General features: G+C 38.4%; 1 protein-coding gene across 1 annotated transcript; it reads right to left on the bottom strand.

Moving 5' to 3' along the window:
• Positions 1-226: 226 nt before the first annotated feature.
• Positions 227-12,157, bottom strand: dmbx1b (diencephalon/mesencephalon homeobox 1b). Its single transcript, XM_066666542.1, has 4 exons — positions 12,004-12,157; positions 4,980-5,158; positions 4,305-4,683; positions 227-1,278 (listed from the first exon to the last, which is right to left on the bottom strand). Exons 1-4 carry the CDS (start codon positions 12,155-12,157, stop codon positions 863-865), a joined length of 1,128 nt encoding a protein of 375 aa, XP_066522639.1. The 3' UTR covers positions 227-862.
• Positions 12,158-23,965: the final 11,808 nt, after the last annotated feature.

Below are 23,965 nucleotides of genomic sequence, written 5' to 3'. Positions count from 1 at the left end.
TGTTCCGCATATGTTGTCTTCCAAGTTTGAATTTATTCTCTGAATTACAAGGTTGTTACACCATTTATCATACATATAAGTAATGCTACAAGTAAGTTAACACTTGCTAACTGAAATGATGTTCAAGAAAGTATGTCTAATAAATACAGTTTCAAAATGACTAATAAAACAGCTACTCAAACTAAATTGACAAATTTAACAAAACATGCTTGTTTGCATGGTATATATTTGTGAGATAGCCAGTAAGTTCAAGGCATCATATTTTCTCACTTATTGTGACTTTATAATGTCCTTGCAAGATGAAAAAGGGTAAAGAACAATTTGGTTTACAAAAGTGCGTGAGACTGCTTTGAGGACAAAAACAGAGAACATTAACACTGACAAAAACAAAAATGCTAATTTCAGAAGCCATGTTTCTTAGTCCTGAATTCAGCTAAGTGAACTTTAATTTTAAAACATTATGTGGAAAGAGTTCTTGCTGACTACAATGTTGCCTGTTGCTCCTAATGGCAAAAAAAACAAAAACAAAAAACAAGCTAGCTAGCTAACATTTTGTGCTCAGTGAACTACATGCTCTCTTCAAAAGTACATAAGGATTGCCCATAATCACCTGAATTTTGCTCAACCCGACTGAAACCAGTAGCAAACGTCCAGTGTGGCAACAACTATAGAAGCCAGTACTTCACTCAATTCTGGTACTGATATGATTTACTAGGTTTGGCATCTTAAAGATTCTCTGGAGGAGCATATCCAGGATTAGAGGTTTGTTTCAAAACACAGCAGCTCAGAAACCAGTCTTTCTTTCAGTCAAGCAGCATTTGATTCCTGTACACTGTTGTCTCAGTGTCTGTAAACTGTGTGGTCAGTTAGGTAAAGTGTCCAGGCCCAGTGAAGCTGCATGCTGTTTGGCTCTCATGCGCAGGTTTTCAATGCTGGTGGTTTTGCTGTTGATGCTGGGTATTGTTCCTGTGGCCTGGAGTAAAGGGCCACTCCACATCTGCTGGGCCTGGGACAAAGATTGATAATAGGACTGACACTGTAGTGACCCGAGTGGAGCTGTCATATTCACACTCATGCCCAGGTAGGGTAGGGAGGAGGGTGAGGCCATGTCAAAAGATGGGTAGTGGACCAAGTTGTTGGTGGCAGCCATATGCTGTCGAAACTGCTCCTGCAAACGGAACAGACTGAGTGGAGACGAGGCATATGAGTTACTCTGACTCAAACCACTGCTGGTGACCCCACTGGAGGATGGCAGAGATGGTGAGCTGATGGGGGAGTCTAGAAGGAAGAGGGAAGACAGAAGGAATGATACAATCAGTATAAAATCACATTTGGAATGATTTTCAACATTATTACATATTAGTTCAGTTCAATCTGACAATTCTTGATGGCCATGTGATTTCAGATAATCACAATCTCAGAAAAGCTGCTACATATCTAAAACCTGAGGAAAAATGTCAAATAATTCATATATGTCTTCTTTTATATGTTTTGCATTTTGACAAAATTTGAAAAATCCTTCAAACTTCAATAATGTGCAAATACTGTATATAGTTCTGACAGTGACACTTATATGTCTTCTATCCTGAACTAAATAGTCAGCAGGCCTTATTATACAATTATTGTTTGTGGGGTGAGTAGTAGGCTTGGCCAAGTCTAAGCTATGTTTTGGCGCTGGAAAAATGTTAGGCAGTTTTTATGTAGGTTTTCATTATGCTTATGTTATGCCAATGCCACTGTGTGCCTCTTTACAAGAGAATCCAACAATTCTAGGCGTATTTGTAAGGCCACCACTTAACAACGTGGTTTTAAAGAGTTGCACTGTTGGTATACACATTCAAGAGACCGAAATGTTGTGCTTTATCGAATGTGGTGGTCTGGTCCAAAATGCCAGGGCTGATTTTTTGCCCCAGTTCAAGGGGAAGGACCCTGACATTCTGATCCTCGGATACTGAAACTGGCTCTTGGAACATGGAATGTAACCTCTCTTGTGGGAAAGTAGCTGGACTCATCTTGACACACAGTATGGGCTCTGGAACCATTCTCTGCGAGAGGGGCTGGATGCTATTTCACTCTGGAGTGGACTTATACACAGCCCCCGGGCTCAACGCCTGTATATTGGGGTTTACCCCAGTTGGAGAGAGGGTAATTTCCCTGCATTTTCGGGTGAGGGAAAAGGCTTTCACTGTTGTTTGTGCTAATGCACTGAACAGCAGTTCAGAGTACATGGCTTTCTTGGGGACCCTAGAGGGGTGCTGGAAAGTATTCTGAACTGCTGTGTAGTCTATTGTCCTGCTGGGGGACTTCAATGTTCACGTGAGTAATGACAGTGAGACCTGGGGGGCTTGATTGGGAGAAACGGCCCCCCTGATCTGAACCCGAGTGGTGTTCAGTTATTGGATTTCTGTGCCAGTCACAGTTTATCCATGTTCGAGCACAAGGTTGTCCATAAGTACATCAGGATACCCTAGGCCACATTTCGATGATTGACTTAATATCTTTGTATCATTGTACCTGCAAAGTGCTCTGTGCACTCTGGTGAAGAGTGGTGCTGAGCTGTCAACTGATCACCACCAAGTAGTGAGTTGGATCAGATGGCAGGGGAGAATCCCGGACAGGCCTCGCAGGCCCAAATGTGTGCTGAGGCTTTACTGGTAAAGTTTGGCAGAGCAACCTGTCAGAAAGACCTTTAACTGCCACATCTGGCTGAGCTTTGACTGTATCCAGGGGGAGTCTAGTGACATCTGAATCTGAATGAGCCATGTTCCAGACCTCCATGGTTGAGCCCAATTTATACTTCAGCATCTACCCTACACTGTAGGCAACGTGCCGACACGAAACCTACCCTGTAGCCTATGGCAAAGCATAATGCACACCTCTCTACAAATATAACTACACGTCACGTCGACATAGACTGCAAGGACTGTGATTAGTCAGTGGTCAGACTGACATTGTTTGAACCAAAGTACAGAAGCACGAACTCGTCTCCTCCACGCACAGAGACACTGGCAGCAGCAAATTCATAGCGAAAGATTTCCTCAGACTTGGACATCAGGGATGAATAAAAAGTATGAAAAAATACAGACATCTCTGATAAAAAAAATACCACAATAAGAAAGCGGCATCATGTGGGAAAAACGTGACAGCATTGTATTTGATTCTTTCCTGGTACCTCATGTAAACCCTGCTCTGTCCCAAAGAATGACCTACTCCCTAAATAGTGCACTTTACAGATTTATGAAACTAATACTACTACACCAAAACATGTGAATCATATAGAGTAAAGGAAGATGTTTGAGATTCAGCACTGTTTTTGTGGCTGTGTAATTGCAGAGTGTCGCAGACACCAATGCAGAAGTATAAATGCTTGCAACGGTGTAGGGCTCTTGTGTAGCCTACAATGTAGGCTCTGTGTCGAGTCAGAGCAGAAGTATAAATTGGGCTTAAATGGACCTGTGGCTGCATGGTTGTCGGTGCCTGTCGTGGTGGCAATCCCAGGTGAGGGAGGCTGTCAAGCTCAAGAAAGAGTCCTATCGAGCCTGGCAGGCTCAAAGGACTACGGAGCCAGCTGATGGGCACCAATCAAAGGACCAAGTGGATTGTGGCTTCTGCTATTGCCGAGGCAAAAACACGGGTTCAGTGAGGACATGGAAAGCAACTTTCAGTTAGCTCTGAGAAGATTCTGGCAAATTGTCAGGCAACTCAGGAGGTGAAAGCAGTTTTCCACCAACACTGTATATGGTGGGTGTGGGGAGTTTTTGATCTTGATTGGGGACATCATTAGGCAGTGGAAGGAATACTTTGTAGAAGACTTTTTGGTGGGATTGAGAAGATCCTCAAAGGAAGCAGAATTTGGGACCCCAGAGAGGGCTTGGGAGTATGGGGTACTGGGCTCTTTGCTACAAGCTATCCAGTCCCTAAACAGAGCAGGAGTCTGGTTTCTATAGCTGCTTTTTTGTGGATGAGGTGGTCTTGTTGGCTTCATCAAGCTGGACCAATTTGCAGCCGATCCACCTACCAACGTATGTTTTGGACCATTGCAGGAAACCAGAGCACCCGGAGGAAACCCGAGCACCTGGGGAAACCCACACAGACAAGGGAAGAACACGCCAATCTCCTCACAGACAGTCTTCCGGAGCAGGGCTCGAACCCACATCTCCAGGACCATGGAGCTGTGTGACAGCAACACTACCTGTTGTGCCACTGTGCCACCTAATATATAATACATTTTGGTAAAAATATATTGGTTTTAAAAGTATTAAAATGTTGGTGATATAGACCAGTTGAAATTTTGAAAAACATACCTGATTTTGGACTGAGTGGCTTGCAAGTAGGTGAAATCTCTCCAGGTAACTCTGGTCCTGCTGGTTTGACATCTCCCCCTCCAAAACATGGTGGTTCATCCTCTCTGTCAGTTAGATCCTCTGCTCCTGACTCTACTCCTGACTGTTCAGGTGAGGTGACATTCACTTCCTCGATGAGGTCACCTGGTGGAGGAAGTGAGGATCGACTTCCTTCTGCCAAGGAAGAAGATGTGGTTTCTGATGTGGTTGTGGGTGGAGCTTCTCCTTTCTCTGCCTCTTGGCTTGCATCAGTCCCTGCCTCCTTCTGTCTATGGAACTGTTCTTTTTGCAGACTGCGCTGCTTCTTACGGAACTTTGCTCTTCTGTTCTTAAACCACACCTAGCAGAGGAAGAAATTATATATTTGTATATTTCATCATGGTTGTGTCATCAAAATAACATTGCTCATCTGTTATATTGTTGGAGTAGTGTAAAGGGTAATATAGATCCTTTCCAGGTAGAAGAGTAAGGTTTGATTTCCTGCCTGAGTTAAAGTACTTAAGCCAAAGATTAAAGCCAAAACTCTTAATGATAGATCACAAATATAAGATGATGAAACTGTAATAGTGTGTGTGTGTGTGTGTATGTGTGTGTGTGTGTGTGTGTGTGTGTGTGTGTGTGTGTGTGTGTGCATACCTGTACTCGAGCCTCAGGCAGGTTGGTGCACATAGCAAGTCTCTCTCTCATCACTACATCAGGGTAATGTGTTTTCTGGAAGGTTTTCTCCAGAGCCTCCAGCTGCTGAGCTGTGAAGGCTGTGCGGCTGCGGCGCTGTTTCCTGTGCTGGGAACCGTACCGAGCCTCCAGGATGATGTCTGAAAATGTCCAGCCGTTAGGACAGAACACACAGACTCCTAAATATACTGTACATTTGTCTGGGTAAATATAAAAACATTAACTAAGAATTAAAAATACTTAATTAACTAAATTATAAACGTATACCCCTTTAGGCTAAACTGAAAAAGTCTATTAAAAAATCTTATTTGGTTTTATTCTTGGCCCCATCACACAAAGGGTTTTTCATGGCGGGAAATTCTGTGACATAATGGTTCGAGACAAGAGTTTTCTTATATATGCAAAAACTTTTAGCCTTATATCCTTTCTATTAGAAATTTGAAAATATCTTGTTAGTCACATAAGGTTGTTGGTAAAGCAAAAGAAACCCATACATGTTCTTATCTGGGACACTAGATGTTAGTGTCAGTTTTCTGTAATATATATTTAAAGAACAATACTTCAGCTTTGATAGCTAGGCCAAAATGTCGCTTACTTTGTTAAGTAGATTTACCTGTTCCTGGTTTGACAATGCAGTATGAAAGCAAATCACATAACAGACAGAGATGATGACACAAATATTGTCTAATCAAATATAAATGTACCTATGTTACCAAGTAATTTACATTTAGGCCTAATGACATGACATAATTTAGATTTTTGTTGGTAATTTATTTTTTTTTTTAATTATTCATATTTTAATAATATATAACCAGCAGCAAAAAGAATAACGATACTTGAATTAAAAATAAATGCATATTTAAAAATGAAATAAAATAAATATCAGTAATAATAGGTAAAGATTACTTTGTAACAAAAAAAAATCATCGCATTTATTATTAATATAAAATATATTCCTCGGTGGCGCAGTGGGGTTAAAAGTGAAAACCCGGTATTGCACAGTGGTTGGTTTGAGACCCAAGTGTATTTACTGTATCGTTTTTGTAATGACAACTGAAACTCTCATTGATGAAAAATTAATTCACTAAAGTACTGTAAAGTATACCATGTTGCCTCATCTGATTTAAAACTACACTTATTTTTTTGTTAAGTCTTAGGTAAATGTTATATTATTGTGTATATATATATCCTCAAAAATTGATTTATCATTAAATAACATCTAAACAGTTTTTGACTTATTTGATCATAATATTTGGCTTTTATTTACAGAAAACATGCATTTTAAAACTATTCAAATGCACATTTGCCATTTTCTCCTGGGGAAGAGGTAAAGGCTGTGATGTATGTCACAACACTATTAGTGTTAAATTAACAGAGAGTGTTGACAAGGTTACATTTTTACACTAATGGTGAATTTGCTGTGTAGTTCAGTGGACTGTGAATACGGTGACATTGGGCTATGTCCAAATATGGTAAGCTATTTTTGTAACATGCCACTTGTTTAGTTTTAAGGTCCGTTACTAGCATTTATGATTGGCACCTACTTTTAGATAGGTACCTATATAAACATCCAAGTGCTTGTGAAACCTAGGTGTCTTAAGTGCTAGAAAACGAACCTTAAAACCAAACAAGTGGCATGGAATATATGGCTTAGCCCCAAGAATAAATGCTCTATGAAATCTTTAACAGATGTTTGTAAGGTCAAACCCTGCAAGAATTTAGATCTTACTATGAGGGGATTTGGTTTAATAGTACAATTCTACTAAAACAGCATAAATGAATATGTTGATTGCACATGTAAATTAACTTTGAGTTAAACCAGGGGTGTCAAACTCAGTCGGTAAAGGGCCACATTACACTCAGTTCAATGTCAGGTGGGCTGGACCACAAAAGCTTTAATCAGTAACATATCAGCAATTCCTCTTAAATTTTTCAATTTATCCACAGGGTGCATGCTGATTTAACAATTTCAACATACAAAATAGATAAACATGTGCAATTCATTATAACAAATATTGTTTAATATTTAACAAACGGACTATCTCTGACAGAACATCGGTTAATCCCATCGGTGAAAATAGTGACAGTAAAAATTGATTTTATTTTGTAGCTCTAAATATGTTCGTGGAAAATCAATGTTTTTCGAGCAAATATATAAAAAAGAAAGTGTCTCAGTGAAATATGTGCAGTGTCACATGTTTAGAGTGAACTGTCACATGATCAGAACTGTTTATGTCCTTGCTGCACCACAAGAGGATGGCTGCATCGAATCTCTCAAAGAAAATGTTAATAAAGTGTGTTAACGTAAAGAGGGGACAATTATTTTTGAAACATAAAATCTTTAAGGTGTCTAGTGTGGATATATGCATTTTCATTTACTCAACTTTGCTTAGTGTGGTCATGGAAGGAGTCAACATGCTGATGGCAACAATAGTTACCAGTGGGATAACACAATTTTGATGTTTGATGTTCTATTATCTTTGCTTTCTGTATTCATAAGGGTTTTTTCGATGTTTAAAATAGTCATACTAGATCATAATAGAGCATTCTTGTAAAAATTCTGGTGTCTGCTCATCACAAATTTTTAAATGGGATATGAACTAGGCTAGGATATACAAGAATGAACATGACTGCATAGGACAAATATGTTAAATGCATGTGCACCATATTGTCCCACCAGTCACAATTCATTCATTCATTCATTATCTGCTTATCCAATTCAGGGTCGCGGTGGGTCCAGAGCCTACCTGGAATCATTGGGCGCAAGGCGGGAATACATCCTGGAGGGGGCGCCAAGTCCTTCACAGGGCAACACAGACATTCACTCACACCTACGGACACTTTTGAGTAGCCAATCCACCTACCAACGGGTGTTTGGACTGTGGGAGGAACCAGAGCACCCGGAGGAAACCCACGCTGACACGGGGAGAACACACCAAACTCTTCACAGACAGTCACCCAGAACGGGAATCGAACCCACAACCTCCAGGCCCCTGGAGCTGTGTGACTGCGACACTACCTGCTGCGCCACCGTGCTTACTTGAAAATGTAAAAAAAAATACTGATGAATTCAAAAGGTTAATAATGACATGTGAATTGAATATGTATATGCCTGGAAAAAATCTGGGATTAAATGGGCTAAAATAAGATTAAAACTGTTTTTCAGTGCAGTTTATCTAGGAGGGACTTGGACTCCATTGGAAGCAGCACTAAATTATGGACAGCTAACTCTGGCTGCTGATTGGCTAAATAAGTGACGACCAATGAGAAGCATGTTCTATGGAGTATTATCCACTCCCTCTGGTTGAAGAAGAGCTGTGGAGCTTTGTTTTAACCGTTTCATATCAGAATTACAGATTGAAACGCCTCCCATATCTATGGGTTTCAAACAGAACACGGTTTTTATTCTTCATATACCGGGCGGTTGGCCCCTAATCATGTTCCGTTGCGGCCCAGCTCTGAATCTGAGTCGCGGAGATGTGAGTTTGTGCGAAACAGTCCGAAAGAAGAGTGTGTCCGAGAACGTGAACACGCACTTGCAGGGAATTTGCTCTGGCTGACTGGTCTAACTTGGGAAGGCTCAGACTCCTGACCAAAATTTTTCTTTAGAATATTTTGGTGGGCTGGATTAGAACGATAATTAGGCCAGATTCCGCTTCATAATACAAAGCTGTGAGAAAAGACCTGGTGCTATAGCCCCGTATCAAGGGCCTAATCATGCACCTGGTCAGCCGTACGTAAGATATTGATGCCACTGTCCCCCGAACGTAAGATGGCAATGCCATTTCATGTTATTAATGCCTCTCGAATAATGTTACTTGAATTAAAAATAAATGCATATGTAAGAATAAAATAAAAATAAATTAATAGTAGTAACAATGCGGCACGGTGTGTGTGTTGCCCTGTGAAGGACTGGCGCCACCTCCAGGGTGTTTTCCCACCTTGTGCCCAATGATTCCAGGTAGGCTCTGGACCCACAGTGACCCTGAACTGGATAAGCGCTTACAGATAATGGATAGATGGATAGTAACAATATGCAAAGAATACTTTGTAACAAAAAAATTCATTGTTTTTACAATGTTCATCATATATATATATATACAAACCGGATTCCAAAAAAGTTGGGATACTAAACAAATTGTGAATAAAAACTGAATGCAATGATGTGGAGATGGCAAATGTCAATATTTTATTCGTAATAGAACATAGATGACAGATCAAAAGTTTAATCTGAGTACATTTAACATTTTAAAGGAAAAATATGTTGATTCAAAATTTCACAGTGTCAACAAATCCCCAAAAAGTTGGGACAGATAGCAATAAGTGGCTGGAAAAAGGAAATTGAGCATATAACGAGCAGCTGGAAGACCAATTAACACTAATTAGGTCAATTGACAACATGATTGGGTATAAAAAGAGCTTCTCGGAGTGTCAGTGTTTCTCTGAAGCCAAGATTGTAAGAGGATCACCAATTCCACCATTGTTGCGCAGAAAGATAGTGCAGCAATACCAGAATGGTGTTACCCAGCATAAAATAGCAAAGACTTTTAAGTTATCATCACCAACCGTGCATACCATCATCAAAAGATTCAGAGAATCTGGAACAATTGCTGTGCGTAAGGGTCAAGACGTAAAACCCTACTGGATGCTCGTGATCTCCGGACCCTTAAACGTCACTGCACCTCAAACAGGAATGGCACTGTCAAGGAAATAACACAATGGGCTCAGGAATACTTCCAGAAAACATCGTCAGTGAACACAATCCACCGTACCATCCGCCGTTGCCAGCTGAAACTCTACAGTGCAAAGAGGAAGCCATTTCTAAGCAAGCTCCACAAGCTCAGACGTTTGCCCGGGGCCAGGGTTTTTTAAAATGGAGTGTGGCAAAATGGAAGACTGTTCTGTGGTCAGATGAGTCATGATTTGAAGTTCTTTATGGAACACTGAGACTCCATGTCATCCGGACCAGAGAGGACAAGGATAACCCAAGTTGTTATCAACGCTCCGTTCAGAAGCCTGCATCACTGATGGTATGGGGTTGCATGAGTGCTTGTTGCTTGGGCAGCTTGCATGTCTGGAAAAGCACCATTAATGCAGAGAACTATGTTCAGGTTCTAGAACAACTTATGCTCCCATCTAGACGTCATCTCTTTCAGTGAAGACCCTGCATTTTTCAACAAGATAATGCCAGATTCTGCAGCAATCACAACATCATGGCTACGTAGGAGTAGGATCCGGGTACTGAAATGGCCAGCCTGCAGTCCAGATCTTTCACCTATAGAGAACATTTGGCACATCATATGAGGAAGGTGCGACAAAAAGGCCCAAGACGATTGAACAGTTAGAGGCCTGTATTAGACATCAATGCGAGAGCATTCCTATTTCTAAATTTGAGAAACTGGTCTCCTCTGTCCCCAGACGTCTGTTGAGTGTTGTAAGAAGAAGGGGGGATGCCACACAGTGTTAAAAAATGGCCTTGTCCCAACTTTTTGGGATTTGTTGACGCCATGAAATTTTGAAAGACACCTCCACATAATTGCATTCAGTTTTTATTCACCATTTGTTTAGTGTCCCAACTTTTTTGGAATCCGGTTTGTGTATATATATATATATATATATATATATATATATATATATATATATATATATATATATATATATATAATAAATAAATAACAATGAACGTTGTAAAAACATATATATATTTGAGAACTTAGAAACTCCACCTTTCTGTATCGCACACAGGTGGGTTCGAGACCCATGTGTGTTTACTGTATCATTTTTATAATCACAACTGAAGCTCTCATTGATAAAAATTTGATTCTCTAAAGTACTGTATCCCGACCCATCGACCCCTCCCTGAATCGGTGTTTACAGACAATGAATGAATGAATGAATGAATAAAGTACTGTAAAGTATTCTATGTGGCCTCTTCTAATATATATTAGTAGTATATACCAACTTGATTACATCTTTTTATACACACACACACACACACACAAATGGTACATTAAAATGCCAGTTATACCCTGTTTTTTCATGCTTTGTTTAAAGTTTTTACCCCTGAGTGAGTCCTGTAGTAATTAAACAGTTTAGAGCAGGTGGGAAATCTGTATCTATATATATATATATATATATATATATATATATATATATATATATATATATATATATATATGTCGACAGTGTTAAACTGGCATCACAACTGCATTATTAAACTAATGTAATTTAGAAACTATGCTTTTGGGAAACGTACCCCTGATTGGTGTCTAAAGTTTGCTTCTTTATTTTTGCACTAGAGATATGATAGATTTGACCAGAGGACAGGTCACCCCTTGTGAGCCTTGGTTCTTCCCAAGGTTTCTTCCTCAGCTGAGGGAGTTTTTCTCCCCTGGCTTGCTCACCTGACGATTTTTTGTATTCTTTACATTTTTACATTTCATGTCAAAACTTTGTCTTAGCGGAATTCCGTGAAGCTGCTTTGTGACAATAAAAAGAGCTATACAAATGAATTTGATTTGATTGGATTTTGATTTGATGATGATATAATTCAGGCTTAATCGAGGGGAACTAAGCTAGTTTCAGTTATATTCTTACATAAATTAGTGTGGTGGTGTCCACAACAGAAACAATCAAGGAATTCAAGTTGAATCAGATGCCCTTTATTTAAAAATGGATAAGTTTTTTTTTTCATAAATATTTTTTATGATATATTCATGGTAAAATTCCATATTGCATATTTGATCATCTCAAATATAGTTTGTCTTACAGTGTTAGAAACCTCATTACTAAGATATATTAAAAACTAAGGCAGAGTTAGTTGCTCCAGTGCAAAATTAAAGAACCGTATTTCAGACTTTTCTGATCTTTGTAGAGTAAGAGAGAAAAAAGATTTATATGTGACAGCTTGTCAAACTATAACTTTATTGTCTGCAGATATTCTGAACTAACTTCAGGCTTCTTGTTGAAGCAGAAGCACTCTTACCGGCCAGTCTCTCAGCCAGGGTGAGTGCATGGACAGAGGGCCTGTAGTCTGGAGCCTGCTGAGCCTGCTGGGCGGCCTGCTGGTGAAGGTTGTACATGGCACTGAGAGAGTTCATAGCATGAAGAGAGTAACCATTCACTCCATAATGCTGCATGGTGGATGTCAGCTAAGGACAGAGAGAGAAAAGTTATAAAGCTGTAAACAAACCAGGTTAAAGTGTAATTTTGTGTTGGGGATCTAAGACAAACATGAACACATATAACACAGAAAATGAATATCCCACTCCCCAAATAATTTTTCTACAGTTGAACACTCAGCTGAACATTTCTTTGTACTTTTAAAATAATTCATGATACTTACTTAAAATTTAGTAGTTATTAAGTAATTGATAGTGGCTAATATTTTTATTTTTTTTGAATGATTACAGGTTCATTTGTGCTAATATTTGATAGTGAATATGTCCTGTTGCTGAATATGTCCTGTTTTTCTGAGTAATATATTTAACAACTAAATAATGAATCATTCTGAAATTCTCAAAGGGAATACTGATGTTGTTTTGTTATATTAACTATTAGAGGGTTCTTACCCTGGCTTTTTAGTTCAGTAAGCATTATGGTACAAAGCAAATAGTCCTGGCCATTAGCTTTTAGAATATTTTAGAAATATTTATTTTTATTTGGATATATTTAAAAGAATATTAAGTCAACACCTTAGGTGTTTAATTTGTTCAGAGATGGATAGAATCACCTCAGTCTAGTTGATTTTGTAAGTACTGTCACTTACAAAAAAACAAAAAACATAAACAAAACAAAGCAAAACAAACAAACAAAAAACCCTAAATACTAATAACTACATTTAAAAAAAAGTATATTTCAGTAATTTACTTTTTTTAAAACATGGGTATTTTAAAATACAATAATTCCGTCATTATTTTAGTTTAGTGCGTGTAAATGTAATTAGTTACTTTACGAATCCCTGTACTGTATTGTAGGAATAACACAGTCTTTAACTGGTTTTGCGCATTTTTTTTACTGTTTTACCCTTATAGATTTTATAACAGTCCTCACAAAACATAATTGAATGCATGGCAAACTGCGTGAAAATAATAGTTTTTCCTTCATTTTCACATATTTCTTAAAGTGTGACTGAATAACATTGCCATCAGGCAAATAAAGTCACAGTAGACGGGGAAAAAAGCTTATAAACGAGTTATTGGAGCAGGAATTGTTCTTTCTATCATTTGGACTGTTTCTATGCCCGAAAAGAGGAAAACGGGAAATATAAACAAAAATGGGTATATGAAGGTTTTGTCCCGACGAATGGGAAAATACATCTTTAGATAAAATATTAATTATTCATATTTCCGTTAATAAGAATAAGTGAGGGCTATGACTCCTTTAAATTGTCGGTTTTTAAAGTGTCCACTCTTACCTGTAATTGTAAGGTGTGTAAGTGTGTGTGAGTGCTGTTATATTTTAATCCAGACGTAAGAGAAATCGCGCGATGAGTAAAGAAAAAGCAGACCGAGGACGGCAGTCTTACTGATAACTGATTTGTTTCATCTGTTTAAATTTCACAGCCGTTAACAAGCGTGTCATTATTTTATCTGTCTTTTAAAATGTCACGTAAAACCCATTCGCTGATTATGTTTTTTCCTAAAACGTTAATTCGTGACGTATAAGAAACTGCTCATTTTACGAAAACATCAATCATCAAATCAGAACACAAACACACACAGCGCATGGGATCAAACACGAGATTACTACCCTGTCAAAAAAAAAAAAAAAAAAGAACGTAGTCAGTAAGTCAGTACTGTAGAGGTTTTTCTGGATACCTAAATGTACAAACAGGTACATTACATTCTCTTTTCATGAAAGTAGTTAAACATTTAACACTGCATGACAGAAATGTTAAATAGACAAACTAACTACAAACTCTGGAGTTTAAATGGAAAATATAAACTCAGTGCCACTTAAATCTACAAGTAGAATATGATGCAATAATTTCCCTATAAGGTACTGAAGACGTAATTTTGAGGGTACAAATATAGCGATTTTATTCTGAGGGTAATATTATTAGTAGCATTATGTTAATAGTAATACTACTAATACAAATAATTATAATATAAATTTTTATAATAATAATACAAAATATAATATTAATATGTTAATTTAATATAATGACTTTAGCTAGTTGACGTCCGAACACTGCAATCTGAGTTGGGTAAACCTGATTTAATCATTCACTTGTTTTAATTTAAGTTAACATATGCAGTTGAATATATTTTAAAGTGATTTTTCCCTTTTCAATAATAATATTAATATTAATAATAATAATAATAATAATAACTACAGTCTTATATTTCGTTTAAATCGCTACAGTAACAAACGGTGGCTTATTTTAAGTGATGATCTTTAAATATAGACAGATATTAAAACAGATATTTTGTGTACAACTCTAATATTATTAATAGGTTAGTGTGGCTTTTAATTCTGATTTGATAAGATGCTCATAAAATGGTCAGACACAAAGTGTTTGTGTAGAAAAATCCTGGAGCACTGGGTTACTTTATTACCATTAGATTTTTAATTAAACATTATATCCAGGGTTTAAAGGAATATATTTATATATCGTGTATGCAAATAGTACTCCGTATGGAATTTAGAGCGTCGTGTGCGTCAAAAACACCAAACGGTACATACACTACAGGTCATTAACAAACAAATCTAACAAATGTTAATCCTTAATTTAAAAAAGTACAATAGAAACCACAATCTAGGCAAATTGTTAAAGATAAGACAGAAAGTTGCAGGTGTGGTTCTCCAGAAACAAGTTTCCAATACATGCAGCCAAACCCATCGGGAAAATACTTCCACAACGAACTTGTCCGGGATGCTTAGACTTTCAACTCTCAGCAGGCCACGGTAGAAAATCTACTCAACCAAATTAAAACAAATCTAAACAGCACACATTCATAGATGAAACATGCTGTATCGTTGACAGCGAAAGATAAAAATGGCTCTAAACGTTGATGCAGTAGAACTTACCTGCTGTGTTTTATCGCAGCTCGCGTCTCCTCTGAGTGTGTGAGTAAATGTGAAGAGTGTGTGGAGCTTGTGTTTGATCAGGCAGGAGCAGGTTAATGTTGGTGGGAGCGCTGAAAACTGTGGAAGTCCATGTGTGATCAGGCACGCGGTGCAGCCCCTCTCAGTACCCACCCTGTCCTTCTCCCCCCTCCCCATCAGCAGCTATTAAAGAGCCAACAACTATACCATCATACAGTAAAAGATATCGATATCTCACATTTATTACAATATTTTTTTAATGATTTCAGTACATCCGTTACACACAAGCCTTATTAAAATCAGTACAATATCTAATTATGGTAATCAGGGTTTCAGCACAGCAGTCTTAACTGCTCTAAAGTTACAGGCATTACAGATTTATCACTTTGGTATTTAAACATAGGTTTTAGTAAAATGCTGCTGTACAACATATATGTGCACGGCCCTTAAATCCAGATTGTTCAGTATACAGTGATTCATTTCAGTACAGCAGTGAATGTAATGCTTTAGTGCCACGGTTGTTTTCAGTACAGTCTTCAGTAGATGCATCAGAAAGTTTGATTGTAGAACATCACTTCAATTCAATAAATCACTCCATTTTAGTACAGCACTTCATGTCAGGAAAAAAACCCACTTAATTTCAGTACACTACATTTCAATAGTGCACTGTGCTGTGTAGCATTCTTCTTCTTCTTCTTCTTCTTATTATTATTATTATTAGTGTAGAGCATTTCAGTAAAGCAATATAACATATCAATTACTTTCTGTGCAATATGTTTCAGTACAGATGCGCAATACATAATTGCAGTGTTTCAGTTCAGCATTTCACAGTCAATCAGCACACAACTTAAGTACAATGTTTCAGTACAGCACACTGTACTTGGTATCAGTGCAGTATCTCTGTATCTTCATTTCTTTTTGGTAGCTTCTAACATACAGAATAGAAACAACAAAACATGGGCAGGAGATTAATGGAAACTGTGTATTATGTGTGTATGTGTGCATTTATGTGTATCAGAGTGGGATAGAGCATCTACAGATACTGAGACTACAGTGAGTTTTGGAAAAGAAGCTTTTTGGGGTTTGTGGGAGGTTTAAGTGTTTGGGTCACTGGATGGGGTTTAAAGCTCAGTGAGTCTCTCAGTTCTGGAACTGATGGACTGTTTTCCTTTACAAATAAAGGGAAACAACAACTTTGAATAAGCAGTGGGTTGAAAGAAGAGTAAACCTGTTCTTTAAGTTTGAGAGTTCACATTACTCACTCACTCACTCACTCACAAACATTCTCTCTCTCTCTCTCTCTCTCTCTCTCTCTCTCTGTGTGTGTGTGTGTGTGTTTGTTTGTGTGTGTGTGAAAGAGAGAGAGAGGGAGAGAGAGAGGCCAGAGAGAAGGAGTCTGGTATATGGATGGCAGTCCTTTACACTCTCTCTCAGAGGATTTAGGGTTAGGATTGAGGAGACAAGACGCCATCTCAGCCTAAAAAATCTGTCTAAAAATGATGGGTGGTAAGAGGATTAAAACAATAATGCCCTTCTCTTCTTCAAGGTTTTTGAGAAAAGATTTCTTCTTCCACAGAAAAACCGTTTACGCTGATATTAAGGCCAGCAGAAGTAGCCTTTTTAAATGTAAAGCTCACATATTTTGCACTTTCTGCAGGAGATAGGCGCAGATAGTCTTCATCTCACATGGGTGCACTTTCAATTCTCTGCTCCATGTTGTAAATAAAAGTTTGGAGGAGGCACTACTCTGAACTCAGGTCATAATCCATGAATTATGAATACTCTTGGAGGTAGTATGGACTGGACATCTTTAATCGTAAACCCAAACAAGAAAACAATAGCATTATTGACTAATAATAAAGAAGCTATTTCTATTTCTGCTGCTGCTACTTCTACTACTAATAATAATATCAATATGTTTAATACTAAATATGCCTAATACTGCTTCACAGCCCCATGTGCATGATGAAAGTTCTTTAGAGAGAATGTGTTGTAAGTTTGCTATGTCCAGCCTATAGAAGAACACTTTCTGAAGATAGAACTATTTTAAACAACAGACTACACATTTTTATTCATAGTGCTACTACTGCTATGAAGAATAATATTAATAATGGCCTAAAGATAACTACTACTCTTAATGCAGCTAAATAATTAACCTAAATATGATTGTCATATATTGAACATAAAAAACAACTACAGCAACCATAATAATAATAATAATAATAATAATAATAATAATAATAATAATAATAATAATAATAATAATAATAATACTACTACTAATAATAATAATAATAATAGTAATGTGAATCTGAGCAGCATGAGGAACTTTAGTGATGAAAGTTTTGGAGCCCATGCCTCCTGCTTGTCTTTTGTGCATGCGCTGTATCTCTGCGCATTAAAGTCTGGAAGCAAAAATCGGATTAACTTGTGAACCGATGGAAATAAGAAGTTAAATGGGAGGCAAATCTGGGCAGTGTGTCTTTGTGGGAACCGTTTCTAAAGCAATTAAAGCGAGAAGGAATTCCTGTGAGCCCCCCTGAGCTGCTCGAGCTTCTCCCTCCCTCCCCTCTCCCACCTTAAAGCAGCTTTGGGAGCTTCGTGAGGCTCTGGTGTCCGTTTCGTTTGCGTGTGTGCGTTTTAATGACGCGCTCTCCAGACCTGTCGTGCAGGTCGTCACCTCTTGCGTTTTTCTAACGGCCTGGTTTCCAGCAGCCAGCGCCGTGCACGCGCATTCAGCGGCCGGGCTACTTGTTTCACCGTCGTCAATCCGCAGCGCACGCGCTCTGATCTTTTACTTCATCACAGAAAGCTGCTTTAGGGGACTTTGCAGTCCGTCTCTCCGCGGGGAGATGACGCACGCTCCCGCGAGACCCTCAGAACAAAACCCTGATCCCCTCCAGAGGATGAGAAACTCACTCTATCATGAGAAAAAAATAGAAGTGCAGGCTTAGTCACTGATGAGCACGAAGGCAAAAAACCCACCCTGAAGAAAATACCCTAAAGCAAGCGTAGTCAGTTCCTGTGCACTGATATTTGTGTAGATGTGCATGTAAAGGAATCTACAACTTTACACTCAGCTCAATAACAAGGCCTGCTTATGATAGGTCTGCTTAAAGAGTGAAGCCTACATTAGTCTCCTCACTTTCAGGCTAATTCAGCAGGCTCCAGTGTGTGGGACATTAATCATAGTGATATATGAGTTTAACTTGACTGCTACCTGGGGACTCCTGCAACAACAGGAAGAAATCAACTTTCCAGGAGCAAATCTTCTGACATTATTAACCACGCACTTTTGCTCTGTCCCTGCAGAATTACACACCTGAAAATTATACCTTTTTCAGTTTGTAAAATAGGGGGAAAACATACCAAACAAAACAAAACAAAACAAAACAAAACAAAAACACAATTTCAAGATGAAGTGTAAAACTCCACCATCTGTTGCTCTGCATGCTTGCTAGCTTCTTTTCACCCTGTTCTTCAAAGTACAAGACAGCAGTGATTGTAGTCCATACATTGAGCACTGCAGTTATTGTAGTCCTTTTATTGATCTGCATAACTTACATACAAGTTATATATAACTTACTATAGAATGCTACAAAGACATTGGTATTTTGGTGTGTTTGTGTGTGTTGTGTTTGTACAAATGTATCAGACACAGTAGTGCTCTTAGAGTTTTTAAATTCTTCTGTGGCACTGTTGGACTTTAAATCATCTACCAACCAAAAATATCCAGCCAATAGCATCCTAAGAACAGAATCCCTTGACCTCTGAGAATAGAAAACACAAATGATGCAGTAACAAATGAGCTACAGTCTCTGACTTTATATCTACAAGAGTCTGTCTAAAAGAGTGGATACTGAGACGAAAGAGTTTAAAAATTCCAGTAGGCTTGCTGTGTCTGATCTACTCGTGCAAATGCAACACACATGAACACACCATGTCAGTGTCACTGCAGCTTTGAATTACGAAGTGCTCCTATATGGTCAGTGGAGCTGAGAGAATGGACAGATATAAAGTACTGTGCAGAAGTCTTAGACAAGTAAGATAATTATATATATATTTAAACTAATGTCTTCTCAGTAACTGTGGTGCTTGTATAAAGTTATTTATAATCACAATAAATAATAATAATAATAATAATAATAATAATAATAATAATAATAAAACTCATAAAACATATAAGATAATTTTTTCTATGAAAAAGTTGGTGTGAGTGAGTTTGAAAAACTATGTTTTGTTCAGATTCTTCTTGATCGCATGAATTTGTTAAATCAACAGCACACATTTTTTAAAATCATTATTTATTAAAAGGTAAAACTAGGTATTGGATGATAACCTCAAATAACATGTTCTGCCATGAGGAGAGATTTGGAAAAAGTTAAACCAACACACACAGCTCCAGGGTCCTGGAGATTGTGGGTTCGAGTTCATGTGTTCTCCCCGTGTCTGCATGGGTTTCCTCCAGGTGACTGTCTGTGAGGAGTGTGGTGTGTTCTCCCTGTGTCCGTGTGGGTTTCCTCCGGGTGACTGTTTGTGAGGAGTGTGGTGTGTTCTCCCTGTGTCTGCGTGGGTTTCCTCCAGGTGACTGTCTGTGAGGAGTGTGGTGTGTTCTCCTTGTGTCCGCGTGGGTTTCCTCCGTGTGACTTTCTGTGAGGAGTGTGGTGTTTTCTAACTGTGTCTGTGTGGGTTTCCTCCGGGTGAGTGTTTGTGAGGAGTGTGGTGTGTTCTGCCTGTGTCCACATGGGTTTCCTCCGGGTGACTGTCTGTGAGGAGTGTGTTGTGTTCTCCTTGTGTCTGCGTGGGTTTCCTCCGGGTGACTGTCTGTGAGGAGTGTGGTGTGTTCTCTCTGTGTCTGCGTGGGTTTCCTCCGGGTGACTGTCTGTGAGGAGTGTGGTGTGTTCTCCCTGTGTCTGCGTGGGTTTTCTCCGGGTGACTGTCTATGAGGAGTGTGGTGTGTTCTCCCTGTGTCTGCGTGGGTTTCCTCTGGGTGCTCCGGTTTCCTCCCACAGTCTAAAAAACACATGTTGGTAGGTGGATTGGCGACTCAAAAGTGTCCGTAGGTGAGAGTGTGTGAGTGAATGTGTAAGTGTGTGTGTTGCCCTGTGAAAGGCTGGCGCCCCCCCCCCAGGGTGTATTCCCGCCTTGCGCCCAATGATTCCAGGCAGGCTCTGGACCCACCGTGACCCTGAACTGGATAAGGGCTACAGGTAATGAATGAATGAATAAACCAACACATTCACACACAGAATATCACACTTACTGGATTATTATTATTATTATTATTATTATTATTTAAAGTTGGGCATTATTTGTGGTTTTTTGTTTGTTTTTAGCAAATAAACACGTACTGCTCAGATAAATAGTTTTGTAAATTTCATCATTTTGCACATTACTATATATATATAGTGCTGAACCATTGTCAGAAGTTGTTAGTTCCAGCACCCACACATACCCCCCCCCACAATATATATATATATATATAAAATGCATCTTACAATGTTTGTAAAATAAAAATTATGAGATTACATAAATATCAAATATTATTTTTTATTCCCTTGTGAAACTGAATGTATGATTCCATAAAAATATACAACTGAACTCAATACTGCCTTTTTCCTTTGATGGCAAATGACACCTTCAAGTTTGATGAACAAAATTGTTGTATTCCTTAACTGAACACCTGTAAAGGTAGAGCTCACAAATGGCATGTAAGTGCAAGAAAAATAAAGGAGAAGGACAGGAGAAGGAGTGTTCCAGAGTTTGGGTGCAGCAACGAGTGAATATTTTTGAAACTCCAAAAGGACTGATTTAGCTAAATATATTATCTGTATAATTATTATTTTTCCTTAAAGGAGCAATAATTGAAGAAGAATAAATCCAGTGATGATTCTTCTTGCCATTAAACAGCCATTATTTTGACAGACCTGGATATATAAAAGTTTCTGTACTAGATCTGTTTTAAACCAAATCACCCCCAGACCCCCCATTTTGGACCCATCCTATGGAGCATAAACTGGTTCATTATGGGACTACAAAGCAATTTCTTCATGCTGTGCATGTGCAATCTCGAGGCGGAAAAAATAAAGTAATAAATCACATTGATGAATACTGTTTGCTACAATTTGAAGGTAAAATGGCTTTTGCTTTGTTAAGCATTGATTTAGAGTACTCTTGCTACCTCTGAGTATGTGAGTATTACTTAGAAGCAATTGACTTCTTCTCTCACTGTGTAAATCTAGGGCCACTGGGCCCCGTCAGTAACACTGCTGACCAAATGCCCTCTCTCTGAATGCTGACATATTGAAGCTGGCAGTTGTGATTCTGCTGCTTTTCTCAGCCTGGCCACTCCTGCCTACTGCCGGACACAACAGGGCCTTTTGTGGGTCTGTAATCCTGCAGTTCCACAGCCTTCACTGCACTGAGGATAAAAGCCCCATCAAACCACTACTTTAGAGGGAAAATCTGCCCTAATCCCTCGCTTTACCTAAACAAAAGAGGAGAAAAAAAACAGAGGGTGGAAAGAAACAGTGCAAAAGCAGGGCAGGACCTGGAACACACCACCATAGAAACAGTTTTACTGCAGAAACTAACTAATTCTGACAGGCGTTCAGCTCCACAAGTGATTAAAAAACACTGCCTAAGATCCATATATTTACAGCATTAATATTTCATAGGAATAAATATATGCTTATTTTACTTAGTTGGATGGTTATCTGGATGGTAATGTCATCAATTTTTCCTTGATAAATCATTTACAGTTTTGTTTATCACTGTGGACACATTTCTTACAGCTACGTATTTATTAGTAGAAAAGTTGTTGAGATTGATCAAAATACAGTTAACACACTGGTGGAATCTGGGGTAGTTCCAAAGACCAAAAAAGCCATTTTCTATTCATCATGACACCATGACAAATGACCCTGAAAATATAAAAACAGAAAAATTGAACATTTATAGAATTATCTGTGCTAGACATGTGAGTGCAAGCTACCTATTTCTGTACAAATCTTAAATCTGTATTTAGCATACAGGCTTACTAATTTTTCTGTAGGCTCTGTAGAATCAACATATATTTAAAACACAACATTTCAAAATTATATTAATTTAAAAATTAATTTAAAACCAATACTGTAAGTCTTTCATTAATCATGCCATACAAATGAACCAACTGTGAAGTGTAGTCTTTTTTCTTGAGAATTTAAAAGTTTTTCCAGCCCAGATTGTTTGAGAAGACTTTAATAAAAGCCAATTACAAAACATGATAAAGTGCATGTATGACATGTATTTGTGAGTTAATCTAGTTGATGTGTGGCTGTGAGTCAGCTATAAGCCATTACATCTCCCTGAAACAGCGTAGCATTACTGCCGGCTATGGGGGATCATTCTCTCACACTGGTTCATTTCAGTGACCAATGTTTGCCACTAAATCTTAAATACTATTTAACACTCTAAATCTCACCTGCTCTGCTCCATTTGATTGGGTGAATTTAGAGCTTCCATTTTCTTGTTGGACACAAATGTTGCACTAGAGAGTTGTTCTAGGGGTCTACATGTTTTGGGGGAATGAAGGGGAAGTAAAAAACGTCTGATATCAGCAATGAAATGACTCCCAGAGCTCTAAATAGGCTGCTATTTCTTTCTTTCTGTCTTTCTCTCTCTCTCTCTCTCTCTCCTCTCTCTCTCTTTCTCTCTCTCTCTCTCTCTCTCTCTCTCTCTCTCTCTCCCTCTCTCTCTCTCTCTCTCTCACAAACACACACAAATGTTTTCATGCATTTGACTGGCATTACAAAGACTTGCATTTTTTTGTGGTGACTTACCTTCTCTACAATAAATATTACCAGCCAAGCCCTGACCCTAACCCTAACCTTAAAATGTGTCTTCACCTTAAAAATGAACTATTTACATTGTGGCGACCAACATGTGTTCTCCACAAGGATGATAAGTCCCCACAATATCATTTTTTGTTCCCCACAATGTTATACACCGAACAATCACTGGATTAAGAACATCTACCTTATATCTACACTCATTGTTCATTTTATCAGCTCCACTGACCATACAAGAGCACTTTATAGTTCTACAATTATAGACTGTTGTCCACCTGTTTCTACTGTGTCTGATTCACTCATACCAGCGTAACACAGCACCACCGCATCTGTTGGGGTCCTACAAAGTACTCCTGTATATATATATATCTGAGGACCACTTTGAGGTGACAGTGATGTGGTACATTTGTGTTTAGGTTGTTAATACAGTGTTGTGTATTGGTCTCCGTGTTACATACTGGAGGCATTTACACACACACACACACACACACACACACACACACACACACACACAGACATTCATATATAGGTAGATACATAGATAGATAATTTGATTTCATGCATTGTGGGGCCATTACATAGACTTCCATACATTATGTCAAGTTTAGTTTTTATCTTTTAAGCTAAACTTAAGTATAATATTTTCTCAAATCTTAACCCTAACCCTAATCTCACCCTAGGCCTAACCTTCTAGTTAAAATTTCATTTTTTTTATAGTTAAAAATCTTCATCTTAAAATTTAATGAAAAACACATGATATAAACTTAACACACACACACACACAAACACATGCGTGCACACACACACACGCACACACACATGCGCACACACACACGCACACACACGCGCACACACACACACGCGCACACACACACACAAGCACAAGCACACACTTACCTGCAGAGCAGCTGCCTAAAGCTGTGTGCAAAAGTTTTGAGTTTCCAACAATTTTGAACATTTTTCAGTCAGAGCCATTATGTCATAGAATTGATATACCATCCTTTACTAAACATTCTTCCTCATACTTGGCAACAGTGATTCCTTACATATGATATAAATGGAACAAAT

The sequence above is a fragment of the Hoplias malabaricus genome, chromosome 3 (assembly GCF_029633855.1).
Source record: "Hoplias malabaricus isolate fHopMal1 chromosome 3, fHopMal1.hap1, whole genome shotgun sequence".
Lineage (NCBI taxonomy): Eukaryota > Metazoa > Chordata > Actinopteri > Characiformes > Erythrinidae > Hoplias > Hoplias malabaricus.
Note: the sequence above shows the minus strand (reverse complement) of the source record. Positions and strands in the feature narration are given on the sequence as shown.